This window comes from Patiria miniata, unplaced genomic scaffold (assembly GCF_015706575.1).
Source record: "Patiria miniata isolate m_02_andy unplaced genomic scaffold, ASM1570657v1 HiC_scaffold_5, whole genome shotgun sequence".
Taxonomy (NCBI): Eukaryota; Metazoa; Echinodermata; class Asteroidea; order Valvatida; family Asterinidae; genus Patiria; species Patiria miniata.
Genome location: NW_024037072.1, coordinates 11884448 through 11910331, shown reverse-complemented (window position 1 = coordinate 11910331; position 25884 = coordinate 11884448). Strand labels below are relative to the sequence as shown.

At 40.9% G+C, this 25884-nt stretch overlaps 1 protein-coding gene across 4 annotated transcripts; it reads right to left on the bottom strand.

Annotated features, from left to right (window-relative positions):
- Positions 1–1739: 1739 nt before the first annotated feature.
- Positions 1740–25860, bottom strand: LOC119741072 (poly(A) RNA polymerase GLD2-like). Of its 4 annotated transcripts, none has more exons than XM_038216724.1 (13): positions 25705–25860; positions 16777–16978; positions 14990–15692; positions 14137–14251; positions 12626–12717; positions 11760–11826; positions 10422–10494; positions 10083–10119; positions 9755–9794; positions 8149–8277; positions 6992–7038; positions 5843–6098; positions 1740–4274 (listed from the first exon to the last, which is right to left on the bottom strand). In XM_038216724.1, exons 2-13 carry the CDS (start codon positions 16959–16961, stop codon positions 4075–4077), a joined length of 1944 nt encoding a protein of 647 aa, XP_038072652.1. In that variant the 5' UTR covers positions 16962–16978; positions 25705–25860; the 3' UTR covers positions 1740–4074. The 4 variants fall into 4 exon arrangements, with proteins under 4 accessions (XP_038072652.1, XP_038072653.1, XP_038072650.1 ...); XM_038216725.1 differs by lacking the exon at positions 25705–25860 and adding an exon at positions 25553–25645; XM_038216722.1 differs by lacking the exon at positions 25705–25860 and adding an exon at positions 25565–25642.
- Between the last annotated feature and the right edge of the window lie 24 nt (positions 25861–25884).

Genomic DNA, 25884 nt, shown 5'->3' with positions numbered 1-25884 from the left:
ACGTGACACATCTTCGCTATATTTTCAATTTTTAATGAATTCAGACAACTGAAATTTAAAACAAATAAAAGTTTCTGAAAACCAGGTTCTCAAACATGTTCAAAGTTCAAACTCGTTAGTACCTCCAATAGTTTCAGTCCAGAACCATTCCCTTTACAAATTGCTGTCAATTACGTTCCCGTTCATGAACCTGATAATTGTGCACAATACGTACCTTCCTGAGGTTTTTCACCGACTATTTGGGTTTCTTATCAAAATAATGAGGTCCACTATTGTAGCCAACAATAAGACATAATTATTTAATAATATGTTCAATAATGATTTTTCACAACAGTTACAGCAATTTTCCAACAATTTTCCTGAATAGTTTACACAGAAACACATTTTTCAGTCGGGGAAAGAACAGTTCTTATAAATATTTTAGAGTGAGCAAGTTTAAATTTACACCTATTGTGCTTCAAGGTTATGGACACCATTTGTAAACATTCAAAAATGAAACTGTCAAAATATCATGAAATATCTTACTTTATTGTGAGTAAATGATAGAATCAAGCATCATGTGAAATCGTTGTCATTTTCATGACAGCGTGCCATCATTTCCTCACGATGGTAAAGACCAAACCATCGAGCTTTCAATGGAAATCCATGCTGTGTGTCAAGAAAGATAAAGATGCATTTTCTCATAAAGTACAAGGTGAGTAAAAAAAAAAACGAAACCCAAATGTCGGGACCACTGTTTTAGTAAAGTTCTGCATGTAGCACTTTCAAAATCTAGGATATGAAAGCCCAATTCATAAACTTTCTTTTAGTACAAGAATCATTAAAATCACTTATGCACTTTTCAAGTTACGGAGTTTTAATCACAACCACCGTTTTAAAGTTCTGTCCACGGATCACAAAAAAGGTGTGGGTTCTTTCAGCAAAACGACAACAATTCACATACATCCTTATGTTATTTGTTTTCGTTTTGCTGAAAGAACACTGAACTTTTTGTTATCCGTGGACAGAACCTTAAAACGGCGGTTGTGTTTAAAATTCTGTAACTTGAAAAGTACAGGAGTGATTCGAATGATTCTTGTATCAAAAGAAAGCTTATAAATTGGGCTTTGATATCCTAGATTTTGAAAGTGCTACATGCAGAACTTCACTAAAACAATGGTCCCGACATTTGGGTTTCGTTTTTTTTTTACTCACCCTGTATATCTACCGAGCTGAAATTTTGACAGGTTAGTTTTCATTAATTATACAACACCTGTATACATCCCCGTCCTGTGATTGGTAGGTCTTTGATGAATTGAATTAATCATCCCAACCCACGGCCCAGCCGCATGGTAAAATAAGAAGTTTGCCATTCCACGGTACATAGAAGTTCCAATGCATAGTCACACGATTGGTGGCTCTGACCAATCAGATGCCGAGGATTTATTCATTGTTGTATAAAACAAATATTGCATGTTTCACATTCGTGCAATGGAAAGAATAATGTAATTCGGTGACAGATGGAACGTTCCATTCCACTCGGCTTCACCTTGTGGAATGGAACATTCCATCTGTCACCTCATGAAATTATTCTTACCATTGCACTTGTAAACTTTCATTATTTGTATAATAACCTGCTTCAGATTTATTGTATTGTTGTTCCTTGATTCGGCAAAAAGTTTTACAAATGGTGTCTATTAGCTTTACATTCAGCAGCTTCTTAGTGTCGGCTTCTAACATTTTACAATACATGATGTGTAACCGATAACTCAAAATCTGTCCGGGCAGAAGATTTAATATAACACACTATATTCACACTGTAACAAATACCCAACAAAATGGGGAATGTGGTTCAAGTTACCTGATTAGAAGGCAATAAATCTGGTTCTGAGGAGAACCTTTAGACAAAGGGGTGCCGCAAGTAGCAAGTGCTCAAGCCATCAACCTGCACGTTTCTCATGATTTGTGATGCTAACTTAATGTTTTCAAATTTTTACGCTAACAATTATAGAGGATCATCATATTGTGGGTATCGACAAATCTGATCGAGTGTTTGCTTGAGAAAAATGTCCTTGTGTAATTTCTAGGGGTAAATCTGTGATTTCATTGACATTCTGAAGAAAAAAAATGAAAAAACAAAACAAAACAAGAAAATCCCTCAAGTCAAAGTGAGAAACCTCTTGAGGTGAGAATTTTTTCCCCTAAATGCTAACAGTCTCCTCCTTCTTTGCCATAAGTAATGTATCTTGCTACAGTGCTGGGTCAGTCCAGAAATGTGGGGTCCAAAGGTGACATGTTTGTGTTACTGTTACACCTGACCTGTGTAATTTGCCATACAAGTATCGTTAAAAGTGACTTCCAACTATTTCTTATTTGTTTGACAGGTACTTTGCTGTACATAATCACTCTGGGAGATAGAAGGCATTAAAGAATGTGTCCTGAATTCACAAAATCTGACATCAGATGTAACAGGGACACAAACAAAATTGGACCCCAAATGTATGGACTGGCCCATTATGTGTATCTCATTACAAGACAACTCCATTTTCTATCGACAATGCCCTGAAAATGTCCTCTGAATTTTCTGATTTGACTAACAAAAATACGAAGTGCATGACTGCAGACCAATTGAAATTATTTCACAATGCAGGGATGTAGGTGGGCACGATTAGTTTTACAAGGAATTTGAGGAATATATCAAGTATACAGACATGCATGGCACCAATATGTTATTTGCAATTCTTTTAAAAAGCTTGAAATCCTGCAGTTGCAGGGCTAGCATCTGTGGCAATGACATCATGTAGTATCTGGCAACCTTAACAAATCACCTATTATGAACACTGCTTCATCAAATACTTACATGTTTGTAAGTTATACATATGCGTGGAGTTGAAACATTAATCTTGCTTAGTCGTGCCTCTCATCAATCTCATCTCATCATGGGTCATTCTATACATCTAGGTCGAGTTCGGGCGGTCTGTTCTTGACATGGGTATATTGCTCCTGCGAAACCCTGACGGATAGGTGGTGTGTGATCCTGCTCCGAGTGCAGTGTTAGTGGGTCGTGTTCCCACCGTTGAGCGCGAGAACAATTATACCCGTGTCAAGTACAACCACCCGAACTCGGCCCTGGGGTCCAAAGTGTGACATTTTCCCCGTCCCTGTCAGCTCTGAACTTGTAATGTGCCTTTCAAGTATCATTAATAATGACTCCAAAGGATTTTCATTTGTTGGGTAGGTAGTTTGCTATTTTGTAATCACTCTTGGAGGAGGTTGCATTAAGAAGAGCGTGTATCAGAATTCTGCAATCACAGATGTCAGATGTAACAGGGACAGGAAAAAAGTGGACCCTAAGTTTATAGAATGACCCATATGCATTATAATGATGGAATCTAAGAGATATAAGTATGCAACTAAATATATTGAGATAACTACTGTCCACTTTTTCATAGCAGTGTTCAAAACGAGACTTGGTGCATAAGGGCATGTCTCTTTCACATCCCGGACAAGTTGCGGGTAGAATCATTCACTTTGTCTGGAAGAAGCTCTGCATTTGTCCCAGATGTGTTCCGGTAAAATGCTCATTAGCAACTGCTTGACTCACCGATATTGATAACTTCATTGCGGGAAGATTGCAGGGTAGTTGTTCAGAATCCTGCCACTTTACCCGATGCAATGTCCGTAACTTGTCCCAAACTCATCCCGGATATGAATTGAGACGGGCCCAAAAGTAAAGTCGTGGAAAGCTGTTGCATCTTCATGCATGTCGTTGCTTGCAACAAATCAATAATTCCATAATGAGAATGGTTCTTCTTTTAAACAGCGAAGAGATGTCATTCTGCCGCTGACACCAGGGTCAGATTCTTGCCGATTTTCATATGAAGTTGTGGCAAAAGGCTCTGACAAGTTTTCAGTCCTGCCAAGTTGGGGTACATTAATACCCACTTATTTGCTTACGGTTGGCCTACCCTACTGCTGCATTTACAAGGGCCCACTGCAGTTTGCACTGACAGAGTCTGCGCTTTGCGTCCATGAGATGCAGTGCAACTTCTTCTGTTGTCAACAAGCTTCTGCGACAGCTACGATTCTCTTCGATCATTTCCTTTTCTTCTTCACAGGGGGCGTGTCTTTCGGCAACCATTCGTATATGAAGTCCAGTGCTTCTTCGGGGTCCACTGAATCGGTTTTGCCAAGGAGGTTCAGCTTCCGATGCGTCTTCTCAAACGTCCGCATAATCCTCCTGAAGTTGGTGTCGTTGTAGACAGCGCGGGCGGTGTTGTTCCTATCGAAGGGCTCTGTGAAGAGGGACAGTTGGGTCAAGTCAAGTCAAGTCAAGTTTTAAAAAGTTAAGAATATGGAGTGGAACACCAAGCCATAGAATGTAACACTCCAGCTCATAATCACTTGGACCAATTTTGGAAAACTAGGATTTTTGGTTTATTGGAAAGAACATTGACAAACTTCCCGATGATGTAAAACATGGAACTTGGAGAAAAATCTGACAGAGTTATTTATTATTTTCGGTTCCCAAGTTTCATCAATATGCTCTACATTATAGGTTGTATCTCAAAATAGAGCCCTGCAATTTCCAAGTGGTTTTGTGCTAGAAGGGCATATATTAGATACAGCTCTAACTCTGTACTGACACGTGGTGGTTGAGTGTAAGGCTTAACCAGCACGTGGACAAATGAATTGATATAACACGAAAAGTAAATAAGCAATCATTTTTCAGTCCAATTTTGAATACCATAACGAGAGAGGGGGCTGTTCAACAGCACTACAATACAGTCCTGTGTTTGGTCATTTTGGTAAACAAGCATGAAATAACAATGTGAAGTATCTGAAATTAGGCACGCAGTGGCTGTTCTGCTTGTGCCTCTCGGAAACCTTTACAAATATTTGGAACAGCTAACCATTGCCTTGAATAAGTCCAGACAGGACACTATACATGGTGCCCGGATGTCCTGTATTCCCATAAATTCTGGCAGGTTTTTGAGGTCAACTTGCACACTCTGTGACCATCATTTAGTTAATAGCTGGCCAAATGCTTCCGTTATTAGTGGGCGCTCAGGGAACCCCAATTCCCTAAACTTCACTTCATATGTGCAGTTAGTAATTTAGTAATGTAATCCAACGTAAAGGGTGGAAGCTCAAAGATGCTTTCCCTTGTGCTATTTTCAAAAAAAAAAAAAGGGGGTTTTCAATATCTCTTTTTCTAGCAATTCAAAAAAATTATTCACTTTTGAGTGAGACATCGAACGAAAAAGTCCACCGACGTTTAGCCCTTTTATCAAAGGATTGCAAAAACAAAACATACAAACTAAAATTTTGTGAGCAGAAAAAAACTATTTTTGAAGAGCACAGGGCACACATCTTTAATACAATGGGCACTTGGATTCTAGGAAGACAAATGGTTAACCCTGACCTCCCCAAACCCATCAAAATCCATCCCCCTTTGGAGGGGGGGGGGGGGGGGGGATTTTGGCAGACAAGCCACTATAGTAGTGCCTGAGCATGCCTGTCTGGGGCCCATGCTTAAAAGCTCTGCTTCTCAATGGGCCCCTCTGCAGTGTCTCTAAAATATCACTTTTGTTGTATTATTTGTAATTCTTTTCTGTTATGTAATTATTTCATGTCATTTATTGATTTGATACTGTGGAAAATAAATGAACCTTGAACCTTGTAGTGGTGATCTTGTGGTGGATTTCAGCGGATTTGGTCCTGAAGCATTATGTGAAGCAGGGTCAGTGATGGATTTTGGCGGACTTGGACCAATACTTAGTAAAACACGGTAGGGATTTAGGGTTAATGTAGTACTTGAGGAACGGTCACAATGTATTCATTCAAACTGCCCGATACATACCTTCGATGTAGATGTACTTCTCCACCCAATCCCTGCTGTGGTATGGAGCGTTGGCCAATGGGTAGGTGTTACCAAGTCGTACGCAAATGACATTGGTCTGGAACCTGAACTCCTCCACATAGTATGCAAAGAAGCCCCGATAAAGGTCCCAGATTGAATTGGTGTTCTTCGATTGGAATGTGATGTAGCTTGGGAGGGGGTTGCAGGGATGGGTGTCGTACAGGAACCGAACATCGGAATGGGAATTGAAGGTACTCTGAGGAAAAATTCAAAAAAAGAGATCGCATTAGAGGAATATGGGCATATCATAAATCTCTGGCCAAAATAGTCAGAAAAAGACTTCCGCGCTGGACAAGTATCAAATAGTGGTGGGATTTAAATCCCGTTTTATAATTCGGTTTGAATTCCACCAGTCTAATTCGATTTTGGAAACCAGATATTCTCAATCAACCTTACAAAAAAATTAAGCTTTCCATTTTTTGTGACGCAGGCTAAAGAAAACAACTGGAACATCCCCCAATAGCACTCCGCACAAACAGAAGGATTAAAACAGAAGCAAGTATCAGAATCTCAGACACACATGCTGTACAAACTTCTCGTGTGAAGATTATGCGCACGCTTGCAACACCGTTTCTATGCAAATGAATGCGGGCAGATGTGCATGCATGTGCGCGACTGATTGTTCGAAAGCTTGTCTGACATCCGAGGTATGCGCACGTATGGAGCGGAGCAAAATTGACGTCATTAGTGCGGAGTGCTATTTGCTCCATGGTCTCTGATTGTAACTGCATCCAGTTGCTAGTGGTCTTGGTATGACAATAGCCTGCCCATTCGACTTGTCAGCGATTTTCCATCAATTTTGTATTCATCAGTACAGCTCTGGAGTGTTTTTGTAAAGGCCCAGTGGTCACTGAATCCTGCAAACTATACCCAGTCATTGGGAGGGCATTGCATGTGGTACCTCACTCGTCACTATTTGTTGGCATGACTGTGAGCTGGGTGGGAACTTCCAGTGAAATCAGATAACCATTATTCGGTTTGAAAGAAATTAGGATAACCAAATTTTAAAATCTCTGATTTCTCCCATCACTCGTATCAAATGACTCTAGAGAGTCCAGAAATTGATTGATGTTAATACTCATTACTCACCGAGTGCAATTGATGTAGGCAAGGCAGAACACATGGCTCGCATTTGGCTACAAATAAAATTGAACAAAATCCCTGAATCAATTTCAAAATGAAGAATGATCACCTACAGATTTAACACACTTTGTTGAGTTAAACATTACCTAAGTACATATGATATTATTTGTACATTTATCCCTAACCCTCCTCAATCCTCCAAAATCAACCAGGCAGTTTTGGAGGATAAAAGCTGAATGGCAAAAATGTTGATTTTTGATGATGCATTGAGTTAAGGCCACAGGCTGTACCCTGCATTGTTTATGTTCAGCCAAACATTGCGAGGCATAAATTATACTGGATATCATTGGCATTGTTCTGGATATCATTGGCACTGTCTCGATTTATTAACGGTGCTTATTGGAGGATTTTTAAGGATTGAGGTAGTGGTCACTCCTCCACTGAACAAATTTAAGAAATAACGGATGATTTGGAAGATTGAGGGGAATCCAATTTTTACACGATGGCAATTGGAAGTTTTTGCAGGACTGAAGATGGTTCCTAGCCAAACGGGCCAAGGGGGTCAGGGATCATATTCATAAAAGGGCAACAGTAAGTACAACTGTCTGTTTCTTGTACCTGATAGTGCTTTTCGGCCATCAGCCTGGGGCTTTGGTAGGTATCAAATGATGGGAATAATGCTCATTGTGATTTTTGGCAAGGTATGCACCCCTGTAGTTAGAAAATATGTGATAGCACTGCAGCGGTGGCAGCTTTTGGGGTGTTATCACTTTATGAACAAAAATGGTGGCAAAAACATGCTTGTTACCACATTTTGGTAACAAGCATATTGGCCGCCATTTTGAGAAAAAAAAAATGTAAAAGAGATAACACCTAAAAAATGCCACCACTCACACTGCAAAGCTATCACACATTTTCCAACTCTAGATGTGTATACCTTGCCAAAAATCACTATGAGCATCGCTCCTTTCGATTTTTTGATACCGGTGGCCCAATTTTTGGACCGAAGCTGGTAGCCTATTTTGACGGGGGAGAAAATTCTTGAAAAGACATTGCTTTTTGAGGGCCATACTTGAATCGCCGCCTAACACAAAAAGCAGGTGAAGCGAAGCCAACTTCAGACAAAATTGGGGCATGGATTAAAGGATTTTTGGAAAATGTACCTTGAAGGTAGTTGATTACCATGAGTACCAGTGAGTAACTGGACAGGGTTCCCTGACTCGCATCATTGATGCCTTGAGCAGATGCCCACTGCTTGATGAGAACCACCAACGGAGCCACTCGCCAGTCAACTAAGGATGCACATATGTAAAGTGTAACTTGGATGTTCAAAGTGTTAACGTCAAGTTTGGCTACAGTTTTGGTATATACTGCAAGCGCAGAGACCCGGATATTCGTTCTTTGTACAATTTATTTTAATAGCAGAAACAAAAGGTTGAAGGGTAAGTAAAACAAGGATGGGAAAAGATCACCGAGTTCTTGACTAAGACTGGAGCTTGAGAACAGTGGTATGGGCCTTATTCACGAGTCGGCCAAATTGGATTGAAAGTGAGGTAAAATCTTGGTTTTTAGAACTTGTGTAGAGAAATGAAAGCAAGTTAATTTCTAATTAATTCCAGTCTGTTTCAATGAATAATTTCAAATTTGTAATTAAACGTTCCCTAATGTTTAAAGCCAGATTTAAAAAAAAAATGACAGTAAAATAAGGCTGCATTATGGCTGCATAAATAGTCTGGCGCCATCCCATTCAACAGTTAACAATTAATGAAATACATTCAGGGAACTCAACAAAAATGGCCAACTCGTGAATGCTTATACGATGATGGCTAAGAATGGAATGCTGGTAGTTCAGACTGACCACACTGACCTCATTGTATGGCCTAGGAACCTAAGTGGGTGGCTGTCGGTAGGGCAACCAGTGGGCCTTCCTCTACCACTGGCCTGGTCTAATCTTATAGGGACAGTGCACTGAAAGTGCCCGGACAAATAGCCGATGGAGGGCACTATTATCATTGTGGTCACAATTTGATACACTAAACTTGTGCTATGTATGGGCTCCATGAACAAACTTGTACCCCCTCAACAATAAAGTAGAGTTGGACAAGACCAATGGGAGAGACATTCGAATGCATTGCGAACGACGCCTCATGCTCACACGAAGACGCTATGTCTTTATGCACATTCAGAATAAAATGATTTTGGTGTACTTCGTACCATACGCACACAAGCGAGTATGCGCACGAAATCTTTCCCCCCAATAGAGCTCTCAAAAGCAGTTAAAAAGCGTCCTCTCTTGTTTTCCCATAGCACCAACAATCGGCATATCATAAAAGATACATCAGGCAACAAAGCAATGCACAACAATGTACATCTGAAAAAGTCTTGCATCCATGACAATTTCTGAACAGCCCCTAGGCGTTTTCTCCAAAATATTTCAAAAAATCTGCCGACTTTTATTATTTCAACGCAAATTCTAAGCATATGGTTTTCTTTGTAATACACGACATGGGAGACATCAAGCATAGTAGGTAGCTGACTGTATAGTAAACAGATCCTTCAAATACTGCATAGCCAGGATTTTGATAAATTTGGTGGAGTTGGGATTAACTTCAAGACTGCATGTCAGATTTTGTAAAGCCATACCAGCTGCGCGACCGGATGAGCTTTGCTATTTTCATCAATTCAAACCAGACGAAAACATCCTTGAAAAGTCTGAAAGATGTCTGGGTAAAAGATGAGAATTTCAGATGGGAGAGTATATGTACTTACTTTTTGAGTATATCTGCAGCAGATGAGTATTCCTGATACCCTTTAAGGAAAAATCCAAAATGGAAACGAGTGTTACAAAAGGGTGTTTGTATCTTGTAAATCGAATTGTAAGAATGTCCAAATTTTGTTCAGTAAGAATCCACATTGCTGTAGTATAAATAAACACATTGCCGCCACAAATGCCTGTTTACTAAAACGCCAGGGTCCTCGTCCATTCTTAATGGACTAAATATGCCACGGCTCAGAAGCCAGTATTTACAACCATTTTACAATTTTTTCTGCAATACTTTACACACAAATTGAATTAATAATTTAAGAGATTACTTACGGTTGCATTGTTGATGTTTATGTCACAATCAAGCCCACTGTGTAAAGAACAGAAAATAAATGTTAAACATTTTTAATTTAAAAGGGAAAATATGCAGAATTCTGTATTATCAACTCTGTACACATTTTTCCCGCCAAGTGAAACTAAAACTACCACTGAGGCATTTAAACCTAAAACTGTTCAAAAAAAGATGATTTTCAACTTGTAGTTGGAGAAATGTAGTTGTGGTCTCTTTTAGAGATGCACTTTCTGATTTAAAAAATCCTATATTTGGAATAGAGAAAACAAAAACCGAAATTCTAAAAAAAAAATTAATGACAAATGTGAAGTTATACGTACCTGTAGGTGCTTGAACACACAAACTTCAAGATTGGAACTTTGGCATAGATAACTTGAGCTTCAGAAACAAAATCTGTGTTCAAAAAAAAAGTCAGAAATATCTAACCTCCAATTCAGAAATGAGCACTTCTAGGGTTACATCAATTCCAGACGCAAATTAACGGCACATTTCTGCACAATTACAATATGAAGGAAAAGATTTTATCTGTAATCCTGCCTGTCCTCTGAAGAAATTTGTTGGTTGAATGCCTGTCCATCCAATGAAAAGAGAATGAGAAGATGTGGAACATTTTTGTTCCGCTTTGAACCTTCCTCTTTGAAGAATTGAGAGCAGCATTCTTAAATGTGAAGATGTTAAGCCCGGTTCATACTTCACGCGAAAGCATGTGCGAAGCTAAATTCATGTCGTGAACAATGGTGGACGCGCTTCGAATGTATTGTTGACGTCACAAATTTCGCTTCGCTTTCGCTTTCGCGTGAAGTATGAACCGGGTTTGAGGCTGCATCTGAATTAACCAGTTCGCGCCGGATGACGTGTATACACGCAAAGGTTTTTTAGCGGTATTCGGAACGGATGACAGATAAACACGCAGGGAGCAAGGCCAGAAATATCTGTCAGCGACCCGCTCGCAGCGAGCGAGGCCAGAAATATGAGTGTGCTGCCCGAGGGTGATGGCTTCAACCCACCTGGCTTGAGGTCCAGTGAAAAATAATCCCGCGCCTTGTTCTGTTCTTGTCAAAAACAATCCCGGCACAAACTGGTTAAGTGGCTAAGTGTGTAGTTGCAAGACGTAGCCAAGTGATTTGAACACAGTCTTACATTCCCAGATGGAAAAAGTATGTGTGTCTGACCTGGACAAGCATTGTTCCCAATGGAACACTCCCGAAATTCAGAGATTTGAGTCACTTCCTCATGCTTCTCAAACTTGAGAAACACAAATAATAGTAGTAAGTAATAATGTGGTGCTTAAAAAATCCTTTTTACCAACGGTCTCACAGCACTTCACAATTATCACCTCGTTCATCAGTTTATAATTTTCTTTTTTTCTGCAGCAGCTCAACATCAGTGCAAGCTGGTCTCTATCTTCACCGGTACCCCTTTATACTCCTGGGTGGAGAGAGCCAATTGTAAATAAATGTCTTGCCCAAGAACACAAGTGTACTATTGCACACGATTCAAACACCATAACAATTGAAAAACTGATGTGACTCGACTCTTTAACTTCAAAGTAGAGAGGACTTAAACAGTGCACACCCACATTTTAGCCAATGTACTCAAATATGCAATAATGCCCACCATATGCAAGAAATAATCCTATGAGACATCTACTGACTTACTGCTTCTCTGCAATATGAGGTTGTGTAACACATTCAAAATGTAGGTTGCGTGATGCTTCTGGTTCAGCTGCAGAGGACAACAGAATGAGAGAATCGGGTTACAATAGATCCCTTACTGATTCCTGATTCTAATGATGGGACTTGTGTGAATGAATCATGTGTCAAGACAAATACATGACATGTTTTTTCAGCACACTGACTGGTTAGGAAGGATTGTAGACTTGACCATGTTTACTGCAATATTTTATGAGAATACAGCACATCTGGGCACCATGTATAGGATCTACAACGTGTGTGTTGTCCTATTCTTTGCATTTTTGTGTGTCCTGACTGGGCCAATCCAATCAAGGGCAATAAATTAACATGAAATTTTGGCTTCTGCGCATGCGTACATCCTGTAACTACGAATTCTGTGCTTACAGGGTTAGCACAGAATATTTCTGCTAGCGCGGTTAGCACAAAATGGTGATCCTAAGCACGGAATTCTGTGGTTAGCAGAGCCATGAAATTGGGCCCAGGAAGTGAAAAGGCTGATATCTGACACATTTTCAAGAAGAAATTTGAGGGAATATTCCTCACGGAAGCTCTCTCATCATGTGCAAAAGTGGCTTTCAATAAAAGCGTGGCTTTGACAAACAATAAAACCAAGGAATTAATACGATAAAAATTGAGGCTTTTCATCATCTCTTCGAGACCGCTCACATTTTTCGAATATCTGAATCGGAAAAATGCTATTCCAATATAAGGTTGATTAATATTCAATTATTTTGTATATTCGGCGTAGCCCTACAAGATTTGTCCACAAAGCACCACCTAAAGTTCCCACACGGAGTCAACATATATCTTACAGAACCCCATCAGCTTACCTCTTTGCTACTGACCATGAGACACAGATCAGTATCGCTGCTGTTGGTAGCGAATCCATTGAGGGAGGAACCAACAAGAAAGAGCATTGTACCTGCAAAATAAATGCAAAGTTGTTCCCATTTAGTGCGACTGATCGTCAGTGGTGACTTTTAGTCATAGTCACGATCTCATTTTGCGTAATAGTTGACTCTTTGTGGCACCTGACTAGTTCCGGTGCTAGTCGTGGTGCCAGGACTAGTCATGGAGCCATGACTAGTCATAGCACTGCAACTAGTTGTCGGGAAAGGTTGGTTGGGACATTCATGGGGAAAATTTATCGTATGATCAATGAACATGTTTATACATACAGTTGAAAATTTATGAAATGATCACAGGAATAGACGTTTCATCAAACAAAAGTGCTCTGTAGAAACTGGAATCAAACCACACCAACAAGAAACTGGCGAGTAGGACATTGTCCAAAATGCTTTTTTAGCATAGACAGAACTAGCTGTAACAATGTATTATGTAGTGCTCCATTAATCAGACATATCGATGATGTTTTCATGAAGTGACAAAAACCTCCAAAATCGAAAATTTTGAGTTTTGCCGGCCAATTTATTGCATTTGATAAAAGGAAGAATTTGGCTGAGTTTCAAAGCGAAATATTGTTTACTTTTGTAATTATCGTAAACAAACATTTGACAAAATGCCTAAAATCCGTGTTTTTCTGTTTTCACGAAGTGACACAAACTTACCTCGTTAGCAGGGCCAGAGGAATAAATCATTTCTCTACACACGCGTTAGGATGGGATTGGACGGGATTGGAGGCGTATGCCGTGAACGATGTCGATAAAGAACAGACACGCGCGCGCTGCAGCGACGTCAGGCGCGCAAGTGTAACAATTTCTTAGAACGTTTTATGTTTTCACGAAGTGACAAAGAGTGTGTACAACTTAATGGGACAAAATAGTGAGGCCTCTGTGTTTTGCTGCTTTCACGAAGTGAACAAAACTTTTATTGATCTTTATTAATGAATTACAGTTTAATTAAGCAAGACTTCTAATAAACAACTTTGAATTAGCAAAGAACAAAGCATACGTTACTTGACAATGCAAGAATTTCTTAAATTCATAACTAAAAACTAGTCGAAAAGGTGTTTTGAAAAAATGATTAACTTCAAAGGCGATTATCTCGGAATGACCTTTTTGCATGATACTGAGGTTTTTGTCACTTTGTGAAAACACCGTCGATATTTCCTAATAACTACAAATGACAAATAGTCGTGACTAGTTGGGTAGTTATGACTTTTTATCGCACGACTACCTGATGAGTGAATTTTACTAGTCGGCAGTCGCACAGCACTAACATTTATAGCATTATCAAACTTCAGATACAAATACACAGCCGAGAACAAGTTCAATCAATGAAGCATTTGTCACTTACTAGTTGATTCGTGATTTAACTTTTGCCGGCACAGCAATATCAAAATGATAACCACGTCTGGTCACATTTTAATTTTCATTTTTACCTTGGTATTTTAATTGAATAATTCCTTCCAGCGTCTGTCGTAGATTCTCCTTCATGTACAGTCGCTGGGTGCTCTGCTTGGAGTTCATGTAGTTTTTCCATATCGCCTCTGAAATCTTTTTAAAAATAATGAAACAGACGACATAAAATAACGATGAAGGTCGTGAAAACCCTCGTTCCTCATCTTAACTGCAATCCCTCGAAACAAGATCTTTTCCAGGACTGATCTGCTCTAGTTCAAACAGAATCAAGTAAATTAACAGATACAGAGTAATCTTTTGATCTTTGAGAACACTTTTTACTTCTGAATGGCTGAACATAGAGCTGTGCATTGGAACCGGGAACCCCAGTACCCAACCATTTTTGTCAGGAACCGGTTCCAGATTATGGGATCGGGTACCCGTAACCAATTTTACAAATTACTCAGCAACTTCTCAGACAATGAAAAAGAAAGATTTTGAATGCCATTTGTGGGGAATTTCAAAATGAAAGCCAGGCTACATGGGAAAACAAAACATATTTCGCGTTTAAGACACTCGCGAAAGTTGTAATTTACACCGTAAAGTTGTTAGCTCACTGTACACACTTGTATCTTGCTGTATTGAAGCGCCAATGTGGTTGTATTATCATGCTGACCTTTATGAACAATCTCAACAGCAACTTCCGTGATTTTAATTTTGGGATGGGGTTTCTTATCTGGTACATGGGTATCCTTATTTTTTTCAATCGGGTACCCAGTTTCCCGTACTACCGGTACCCGTAAATGCACACCCCTAGCTGTACAGTCAGTTCACATTCAGCAACTTTATGCAAGTACATGTACATGTCATGCATTCAACAATAACCATGCCTACCTTGTCCAATGCTTTACCAGTGGGGTTTGTGGTGTCTGGTTTGGGGCTTGGAACATGAGCTGAACGACTATCATGGGTTCTTTTCCTACTACTCCCACTGGATTCGGAATGGTCCCTGGTGGAGCTTTTGGGTGTATCAACCAGCCTGTTGGGCTTATGCTGTGGTTCCCTTTGATCACCGCGTCCATGTGATGAAGTAGCCGTGGATGGGGAGCTGTTCCTTGTCGGCTGGCTGTGAGCCCGGCCCTTGTGCGCCGTTGAATGACCAGAGGGGCGCTCAGCGTACGTGTGTATAAACACAGCTTTTTCCCGGCTTTTGCCCACATCGTCAGACGCTGAGGACGATTTCCGATTTTTGTCTTTAGACGCCATCCGACTGTTCATAGCAGAATATCGAGGCTCTGTAGACTTTCCTGGACCGTTAGCTTGGGTGACACTCTGTGTACTGGTCTGAGGCTGTAGCCTCGAGTCTGTTGCGGTTGGGGCTGACGGATCTCTACTCTGAGTCTCTATCTTGGCTTTGTCCCCGAGAACCTGAACCAGCAGTTTGTAAGTGTTTGGCGTCTCCGGGGTCTTGGCTAGACTGACTCTCCTATCCGATGTGATGGGTACTGTTGGTTGGGGTGTTGCATTTGGTTGGCTTTGTCGACCTTGACTAGGTTGGTTTATGGTCACTGGACTGCCACCGGCTATCTTTATGGTCCTGTTTTGCATAAATGTAACATTATAAGAAAGAATGGTCTAATGATTTCAGTGAATCCTCAATTTCAACTGACCTATTATCGTGTGAAAGTTAACTATGTCCCATTATCCTTAAACAACTTGATATGTCCTGCACTACCAATGGGGGAAATTACAGTTGGAGTTGGAGTGGAAAAAAAGCAAAAACATGTGCATGTTCAGTAGAATTTTGAACTTACTCATTTTTGCATTCTAGTTAACCCTAACTTTCCTAATCCCTCCAAAATCCTCTTTGCTTAATGGGGGATTTCGAAGGATTGAGGGCCTTTGAAAATTGAAGCACTGGAGGATTTTGCAGGATTGAGGGCATCACAGGATTTTGCCTCTGGAGGATAATGGAGGATCCAGGCTAGCAGGCCCCAACTGATGCTGGATGAAATTGGATAATTGAGGCTCTGGCTGGTTTTGCCAACAAAAAAAAAGAAGATTTTTGGAGGATTCAGGCTGTTACTTGCTTTATGCATGTATACTTGGGTAGGCATCCAGCATACACCACTGTTTATTGCACGGCCTCTTTACTCCAACAATTTAGGGTCTTGGCATTGCCAATCCACAATACCGGATAATAATGGAGGATTTCAATAAGTTACACAGGCTAATGAACTCATAAGCGCATTGAAATCCGATTATTTGATAGCACGCCAGCAAACCCAGTGGAGGATTTCTAAGGATCCAGGAAGAGGCCTCCAGCGACAAAAAGTGGATGATTTTGAAGGATTCAGGTGCGTAGAGTTTTTAACTCTTTGCCACTGGAGGATGTTGGAGGATTCAGGCTGCTTCTGGTCAAGAGAGCTTAGGGAGTTAGGGACTCGGACACGCTGTATGTGAGAGCTCGTAAGTGATTGTGCCACTTCATTTTTCTTAACAGATTAATTTTGATCTGCACAATGCCTCTGCGGTTTGGGATTTTTTGAAAATTGCAATTTCTAATTTGGATATTTTTTCTTGTATTAAAAATTAAAACAAAGAAAAGCTTCCAAATACATTTTGGTTTATAAGATCACTTCTCCATTTTTTTTGTTTGTTTTTTGTTTTACAGTACTCACTTTCTCCCTTTGTCAATCAGAAACAGTCCAGGCTGAGTCATTCCATTTTGTTGAGGAGGGGGTGATTGGTATGGGTACACATTTGATGGAGTTAGCAGTCTTTGGTAAACTGGTAGTACCCTGGAATCCAATGGATGGGTCGGCCGCTGGCCATGGTTAGCGCCTGTGGCAGTGTTCCGATGCATTGAGAAGGATGACGAGCCTAAAAGTTGAAAACACAAAAATAAAACAAATTTATGATTCCTCAAGACAATACAGCCAGTTTTTGGAACAATCTGTTTTTAAAATGATCTATTTTTAAATTAAAGATCATGTACATGTACTTATTTGCCTACAGAAGTTACATGGATGTGTGTTAAAGGGAATATACATCATTTGCTTTTGCTGTAATTTTCAGAAATGGATGGAATTGGGGGGTTGGAAATATATAGCAAATAGGCCTATAGTTACACTGACTTTTTTGAGGTTTTGGGTTCGAAAATGCTATAAAAACCAAGAAAAACAATCATTTTCCTGTAGTTCCCTGACTCCATATAAGAAGAAACAGAGCAGTTTACATACATTGGGGAATTGTAAGGTTAGGGTACCAGTCTTGCTGGCTTGTACCCGTTCATAGGTGCGTAATCGATTGCAAACAAGTGCGATGGTCAATTGGGGCCAGTATTTGAAAAAAAAAGCCATTTTTTTTCCCAACGCTGGTCGGCCGACCAGCGTTGGAAATTGATACAAAAATACCACTTTTCTTGAAAATGACAGTATACCAGGTGCCACGATTTTACAGGATGCTTTACACTGTCATTCACTTACAGTCCAGCAAGGTATTTCAAAATGATTTGGTAGTTTTATTTTTTGATGTATGCAAATGTTGTATTTTCCCTTTAATTGAAAATTAGTCCGAAAATGTTGAACTCTTAATACTGTGTATGAGGGTCCCAAAACTTAAATGTATTGAAAACATGCAAACGTAAAAAATAGACTGGCACATTAACCCCAACTCCCTAGCATGATTTACTATAGCCCCATAAATGTGGCCTATTTACTGGACTGCCTCCGTAAACATAGGCCACACATCCACATGTACAAAAATCGTGTCGACGGAGCCAAATTTTGATTTTCACATTAAGGCTTAGTTTGTAGGTTTTTTTTGCTTTAGAAGCATACTCACCCTCTTTATAGGCTAATCAGAAAGTGCTGCCTTTTTCAGATGTATATTTTTCGTGAAATTTCCAGATTCATTTTTACACGTTTGCGTATCAAAATTTCAACATGAAATTTCACAAAAATTAGACATCTGAAAAAGGCAGCACTTTCTGATTAGCCTGTAAAGAGGGTGAGTATGCTTCTAAAGCAAAAAAAACCTACAAACTAAGCCTAAATGTGAAAATCAAAATTTGGCTCCGTCGACACGATTTTTGTACATGTGGATGTGTGGCCTATGTTTACGGAGGCAGTCCAGTAAATAGGCCACATTTATGGGGCTAGATTTACTAGGAACCATACCCATCCTGGCAAATTCCAACACCATATGGGAAACTGCACACACATATTTCTGACTTACTTTTTGGAGGTGAGCCAACCCAATGTAAAAGACTGTCAGTTTAGGGGTACTGTACCCATCCCGACAGATTCCAACAAATCATGCTGTTGGGGTTTGATGGGTTGAGTTCTGTTAGGGTTAAACAACCAGTCTAACTTAGTTATAAATTACTTCCAGAACTGTAGGGTGTTTTACAAACCTTACAGAAAGACCAATTGAAGTTGCTGTAGCAGAAAATTCTTAATTTTTTCCGACCCCCAAACTCTGCTGTCGCGAAATGTTTGGCCTCAATATTTCACAAGTGTTATATTGATGAGGAGTGATACCTCTAGGGTGGGTTGAAATTTCTCAAATGTAAAACAAAAATGTGAAATTTACCACAATTTTGTTCACCATGATCACAGGAGTCTCGCACTCGGCCGTCTCTCATTGTTTACCGTCAACTGAGGCGCTTTAATTCTCTTGACCAACTACAGCGCGGCTTTCATTCGGAGAGTGTCTCCGTGCCTCATTCAATGAAATGAAAGCCGCACTGTAGTTGGTCAAGAGAATTCAAGTGCCCTCAGTCGATGATAAACGACGAGAGACGGCCAAGTGCAAGACTCCCGTGATCGTGGTGAATGAAATTCTGGTAAATTTCACATTTTTGTTCGACATTTGAGAAATGTCAACAAACCCTAGAGGTACTAATCCTCATCAAGAAAATACAGCAGAGTTTGGAGGTCGGAAAAAGAATGAGAATTATCTGCTACAGCAACTTCAATTGGTCTTTCTGTAAGTGTAAGGTTGGTAAAAAAAAAACCTTACAGTTACAGTTCTGGTATGGCATGTATGGTAGTTATAAATGAACTAAGGTGGGGGATGATACTGATGGAATCCGAAGTGTAGCTTCCTGCTTGAATGTAATTACGTACTGCAGTTCCTCATCATGACATGAGCATCCATACCGTACCTTCTCATTTTCTACCCGTGTCATATCACTGTGTGTGGCTGTACATTCAGCTAGCTGCAGTGCAGGTACGGTCAACTTTTGTTCAACAACAAATAGGCTAATTAATAATAGGCCTAAAAATTATGGTTTCGATCCAACTCGGACCCAAACCAACTCGGACCCAAGCCAACTCGGACCCATGCCAACTCGGACCCACTACCAACTCGGACCCATGCCAACTCGGACCCACTACCAACTCGGACCCACAACCAACTCGGACCCACTACCAACTCGGACCCACAACCAACTCGGACCCACTACCAACTCGGACCCATGCATGACCAACTCGGACCCATCGTTTTCAATCATTCGACATCGTTTTCAATCATTCATTTCATAAGGTTTGTCCACTTCTCATCTGTTATTACAGTGATGCTGTTTAGTATAAATGTTCATTGTAATTGTAAGGTAAATTATCTCATGTACTACGGTGGCCCACAACTGTCACGGCAAAAGCAAAAGCGCCACGGCAAGCGCAAAAGCGCCGCGGCAAGCGCAACAGCGCCGCGGCAAGCGCAACAGCGCCGCGGCAAGCGCAACAGCGCCACGGCAAGCGCAAAAGCGCCACGGCAAAAGAAAAAGCGCCACGGCAAAACAAAAAGCGCCACGGCAAAAGAAAAAGCGCCGCGGCAAAAGAAAAAGCGCCACGGCGAAGGCAAAAGTGCCACGGGTTTATTGGGAAGGGGCGTAATCATACATGCCGCTACTACATCAAAAAATAAAATGGGAAGGAGAATGGCCGCCACCAGGAATTCTTATTAAGCACATAATTTAATGCTTTGAGAAGTGATTTTATGGCTGAGAAAATAGCAAGGCCAAGGAAAACCGGTCAGGAAATAAATCGTCGATATTAATTTGTTGTAGGATAATTATTATTCCAAGAGAGTTGCTGCCGTGAATCAGAGTTTATCAAGGAGTGGGACTCGCTATCAGCACCATCAGGGCCGTTCCTCATTTCTTTTCATTTCGTGGGATGCAAACAATTACGAGGACGGGAGGCTCTGTGAGCTGATGCATTTTTTTGAAGAGTTTTTTTCTTCCGACTAGCATGCAGAGAAGAGTTCCGTTAATTTGAGACTTAGTTCACCCATGGGCGTCGCGAGGGGGGCAAGGGGGCGCTTCCCCCCCCCCCCCCTGGAATAGCACACAAAAAAGGAAGGGGAAAAAACTGAGAGAAAAAAAGAAAAGAAAAAGAGGCGCGAAGTCATAGTGGTGTAAATTGAAAGAGTTGGGGGGGGGGCAAAATGTCCCTGCCCCCGTCTAAAACTGAGAAATCGGGAATTTGTTCAGAAATACAAGAATTTTTTTGGGAAAAATATGTTTTGCCCCCAAAAAATTCGCCCATGAGTTCACCGGTGTGTATACCAGTGTAGGCACACAATTGAGCTGCCCAGAGTTTGGATATAGAATAAGAAAGAAAGAAATTAACTCAGAACCTAGAACTCATTGGCCCACCCACCCCCGGCTCAAGAAACCAACAAGCCGAACAAGACCTCATGATGCTTAGCGATAGCGATGATGAGTTGCCCTGTGGACAGTCTTCCACATCATCGCAGAATCAGCCTGCAGGGCAGAAAGAGGGCTTGTTTCCGGCATCAAATAGTTCCGTATTCACTCGAAACAAAGCAAACGGCTCTTTTCAGAGCCACCAAATTTTCATAGAAGAGCTTAGAACTGGGCATCTCAACGATAACACTTCTCCTTTGTTTAGTGTATCTCCCTTACCCCCCCCTTTTTAAGTTAATTTCTTTCTTTCTTATTCTATATCCAAAGTCTTCGCCTGTGTTACGTTCCTTACATGAAATCCACGACCTAACCTCCTCTGTCGAAAGCGTTGCAACTGTCTAATAGAACGATCCATTTCTCGATTTGTGAGTTATCTTCAACTCAGTCGTGTTTATTGGGAAGGGGCGTAATCATACATGCCGCCACTACATCTAAAATTAAATGGAAAGGAGTATGGCCGCCACCATGAATTGAGAAGTGATTTTATGGCTGAGAAAATAGCAAGGAAAACCGGTCAGTGCAAGCAACGTTCAGCGAAGAGTTTTGAAATTCCCGCTCTCTGGGAATTTCTAACCTAATGGGCCCGCGGGCGAGTTACGTGTTGACAAGCCTTACCCACCCACTGCCGCAGCCCTGCAGGAGAGACTTAATCGACTTACTAGATGTGTATGATATACTGAAAAAGAAAAAAAAATTAACTCATACACTCTGGGCAGCTCACTTTCGTGCCTACACTGGTATACACACCTGTGAAAAAAGGCTCAAATTAACGGAACTCTTCTCTGCATGCTAGTCGGAAGGGGAAAAAAATGTCTTCAAAATTGCATCAGCTCACAGAGCCTCCCGTCCTCGTAATTGTTTGCATCCCAAGAAATGTAAAGAAATGAGGAACGGCCCTGATGGTGCTGATAGCGAGTCCCACTCCCTGATAAACTCTGATTCACGGCAGCAACTCTCTTGGAATAATAATTATCCTACAACAAATTAATATCGACGATTTATTTCCTGACCGGTTTTCCTTGGCCTTGCTATTTTCTCCGATAAAATCACTTCTCAAAGAATTAAATTCTGTGCTTAATAAGAATTCCTGGTGGCGGCCATTCTCCTTCCCATTTTATTTTTTGATGTAGTAGCGGTGTCACGCCCCAACTATCGCATCGGTCCCAACTATAGTTGGGACTGTCCCAACTATAGTGCGGCAGTTGGGTCGGCCCAACTATAGTTAGGACTGGAGTTGCGCCGGATGCTTCATGCTTGATAGCTCTTGTTGGATTTCCGCGGCGCTGGCACCGTGTATTCGTCTTGCATGCATGCCGCAAGGCTGGCCGGTCACGTGGTAGGCCCTACTGCCTAGTTGGATGAGTTGTCCAGCTGCTGGGTTGATTGTCCAGCAACATTTTGCAAAATTCAAAGATTGCCATGGCCGGCCAACTATAGATGGGCCCCACCTAGCTCTACTGAGTGGAGCGTTGAATTACGGGTACCCCTTAGTGGAGCGTTGAATTACGGGTACCCCTTGGAGGGGTACCCGTAATTCAACGCTCCACTCAGTAGAGCTAGGCCCGGTAATTCCTAGGCCCCACCCATAGCTAATGTCAAAGGTCCCAAGTAAAGTCGGACAGTATGTAACAGAGCTGTAGGGAATGTTTTATAGTCGTCGTACATCAATGTAAACTATAGTTGGGACCGCCAAATAAAAATATTGCGGTGGCCCAACTACAGATGGTCCCCACCCATAGATAATTTCATTGGTCCCAAGCACTGATCTCTATATAAAGACTGGATAGCGGATATGCATACAACATTCACACAGTAGACTTTGCATATTGACCAATTCGCCCCCGGTCTCACGAAGATGGCCGCGTATATACGAACGTTCTACGCGTAAATACGCGCGCGTTGTATCAACAGTTGACGCGCATTTTGGTCACGTACACATATTATGATGTTCTAAAAAGGACACATTTCCGTAGTGATTATTATTTCAAAAACGCCGAAATAAGTGATTTGCGGCATTATAAAAGTAACCACGACGTTAGAAAAATTGTAGTAAACCTTAGTCAGTTGGTCAGTGGTGGTGGCCAAAATATAAGTCAAGTGAACCGCGACATTACAAAAGAAATCACGCTGTCTATAAAGACGGCAACTTGTCCTTTGTAGATCACCAGCCGGTCTCACCAATATGGCGTCAAATTCGTACATTGTGCGGCTCTTCATTAGCTATCCAGTCTTTATATAGAGATCAGTGGTCCCAAGTAAAGTCAGATGTGTATTAGAGTTGTAGGGAATGTTTTATAATCGTACAACAATGTACACTATAGTTGGGACCGCAAAATAAAAAGATTGGAGTGGCCCAACTATAGATTCGCCCCATCAATAACTAATTTCAGTGGTCCCCAGTAAAGTCAGACGTGTATCAGAGCTGTAGGGAACGTTTTACAGTTGTACATCAATATAAACTATAGTTGGGACACCGCAAAATAAAAAGATCGGAGTGGCCCAACTATAGATGGGCCAGCCCAACAGTGGAACTTACAGTTGGGACCGTCCTAACTATAGTTGGGACAGGCCCAACTATAGTTGGGCCAGCCCAACTGTGGAACTACAGTTGGGACAGGCCCAACTATAGTTGGGACAGGCCCAACTATAGTTGGGACCGATGCGATAGTTGGGGCGTGACAGCGGCATGTATGATTGCGCCCCTTCCCAATAAACCCGTGGCACTTTTGCCTTCGCCGTGGCGCTTTTGCTTTCGCCGTGGCGCTTTTGCGCCTTGCCGTGGCGCTTTTGCGCTTGCCGTGGCGCTTTTGCGCTTGCCGCGGCGCTTTTTGTTTTGCCGTGGCGCTTTTTGTTTTGCCGTGGCGCTTTTTGTTTTGCCGTGGCGCTTTTTCTTTTGCCGCGGCGCTTTTTCTTTTGCCGTGGCGCTTTTGCGCTTACCGTGGCGCTTTTGCTTTTGCGGTGACAGTTGTGGGCCACCGTACATATCTGTATTGCAGCAGTATAACATTTTTGTCGTTGTAAAGCGCATTTTTAATTGTTTCCATTAAAACATATTACGCTGTAAAAGTTTAACCAATTATTTACTTTCATTAAAACATATTAATTAACATCGTTCACACCATCTTGCTAAATTTTACAGCATTTATTTCGTTTTTAATCCAAACTTCAACGGGGGGAAAAAGTTAAATCAAAAAAGTATAAAAAGTTAATCGGATTTGTAAAAAAAACCCACAAAATTCAAAGCCAGCATGTGAATTAAAAAATGATCAAGTTTAATCCCCTACAAATAGATGCAATGTCAATCATCAAAAAGGAGTATTGGAGCTCTGGGAAGATTATCCTTCAAGGCCTTACAGGTAGCTGCCTGTATGTTCCACCATGATGTTCCACAGGGGAAAAAAGTTAAATCCAAAAATTATTAAAAGTTAAACAGATTCATAAAAAAATCCCACAAAATTCAAAGCCAGATGTGAATTAAGAAAAATCAAACAATTACATGAAATGAAAGGCCTAAATAGTTATTTCAAATTAATAACTTCCTCACTGAAACAAAATGTGCCACTTAAAACCACTTGTTACACGACACAAAGGCCTGCAAAAACAAACAAGTAATTTAATTTTTACTGAAAATTATAATCGAGATTTTGAAAAAGCATGTCAAGTTGTACAAATGACATACGATATGCCTTACCGTACTATACGCTATTAATACCTCTTGGTTTAGCTTCACAGGTCACGGTTTCAAAAAGCTAAGCACGTTTAGTTTCATGACGTTCAAAACGATAAGCGTTTAGCAACAGTATTTACTGTACGCATTATAAAATAGCGCTCCACACAGCGGCAATACAAGAAAACAACAAAACTAAAAGCCCCATTCTGCCCAATGTAATTACAGAATATCTTCACTATAAAAGCACTAACATTAAGATCACCTATAAATATAATCTCTGAAACTAATGATTGAGTCATTGTTGGGTCCGAGTTGGTCGTGCTTGGGTCCGAGTTGGTCGTGGGTCCGAGTTGGTCGTGGGTCCGAGTTAGTAGTGGGTCCGAGTTGGTCGTGGGTCCGAGTTGGTAGTGGGTCCGAGTTGGTAGTGGGTCCGAGTTGGCGTGGGTCCGAGTTGGCATGGGTCCGACTTGGCATGGGTCCGACTTGGTTTGGGTCCGAGTTGACCTGATACCAAAATTATACAGCAGCGCCGAGTAAACACTTGTTTGAGATCTGTTAAACTGAAACATCTACAACAAAAACATTACGCAGTGGCTATTGTTACGGCAGCCGTAACGCATTTCCCATTTTCTATCGTTACGGTAGACTGCAACCTGCCAACTTTTATAAGAAAAACATGACAAGAAAATATAAAATTAGAAGGAAAAAAGTGAATTTGAACTTTATGAAATTCGGACTTTATCTCCCTTTTAAAAAAAATCCTCCAAAGCCTCAGGTTAGAAAAGGAAAAAAATTCGAGTGCAAAACCTGAGATTCGAACCCGCAACCTCGCGGTGCAAAATCCTACCCTCTAATATCTATCGGCTAAGCTGGCGCACTGCTCGACAAAATGTGTGGAAACAAATAATTATATACCTGCGTGCGTATCAAAAAAATATCGTAGAGGGCGCTAAACAACGAGTGCCGTAACGATAGCCACTTCGAAAACCTTAACAACAATCATGACTGAGATATTCATCTATAAATGTCTCATTGATGGACATCTAATAAACATAACACAAACTGTCATTACATTACAAATTACGGGGAAATCCGAGGTGAGAAATCGGCGCTCCGTGTAGATCGCGATGTGACATGTGTTCCGAATATAGCGCCCCCAATCGACAAGATGTTGATAATGTCAAAACATGCAAGAAGTGAAAACTAAAATTAAACTTTACTCACCAAAGAAAAATGACCAGTTTTACGTTGCAGGTTGCCTAGTATTGTCGGATACAGCAAAGACAATTTAGAACTGTGAAACAGTATTTTGTTTTGTAGGAAATTCCACTCCTCCTCAAACCGTGTGCACCATCGATGACATCATCGATTCTTGCGCAGAATATGATACGTCATCAAAAAAAA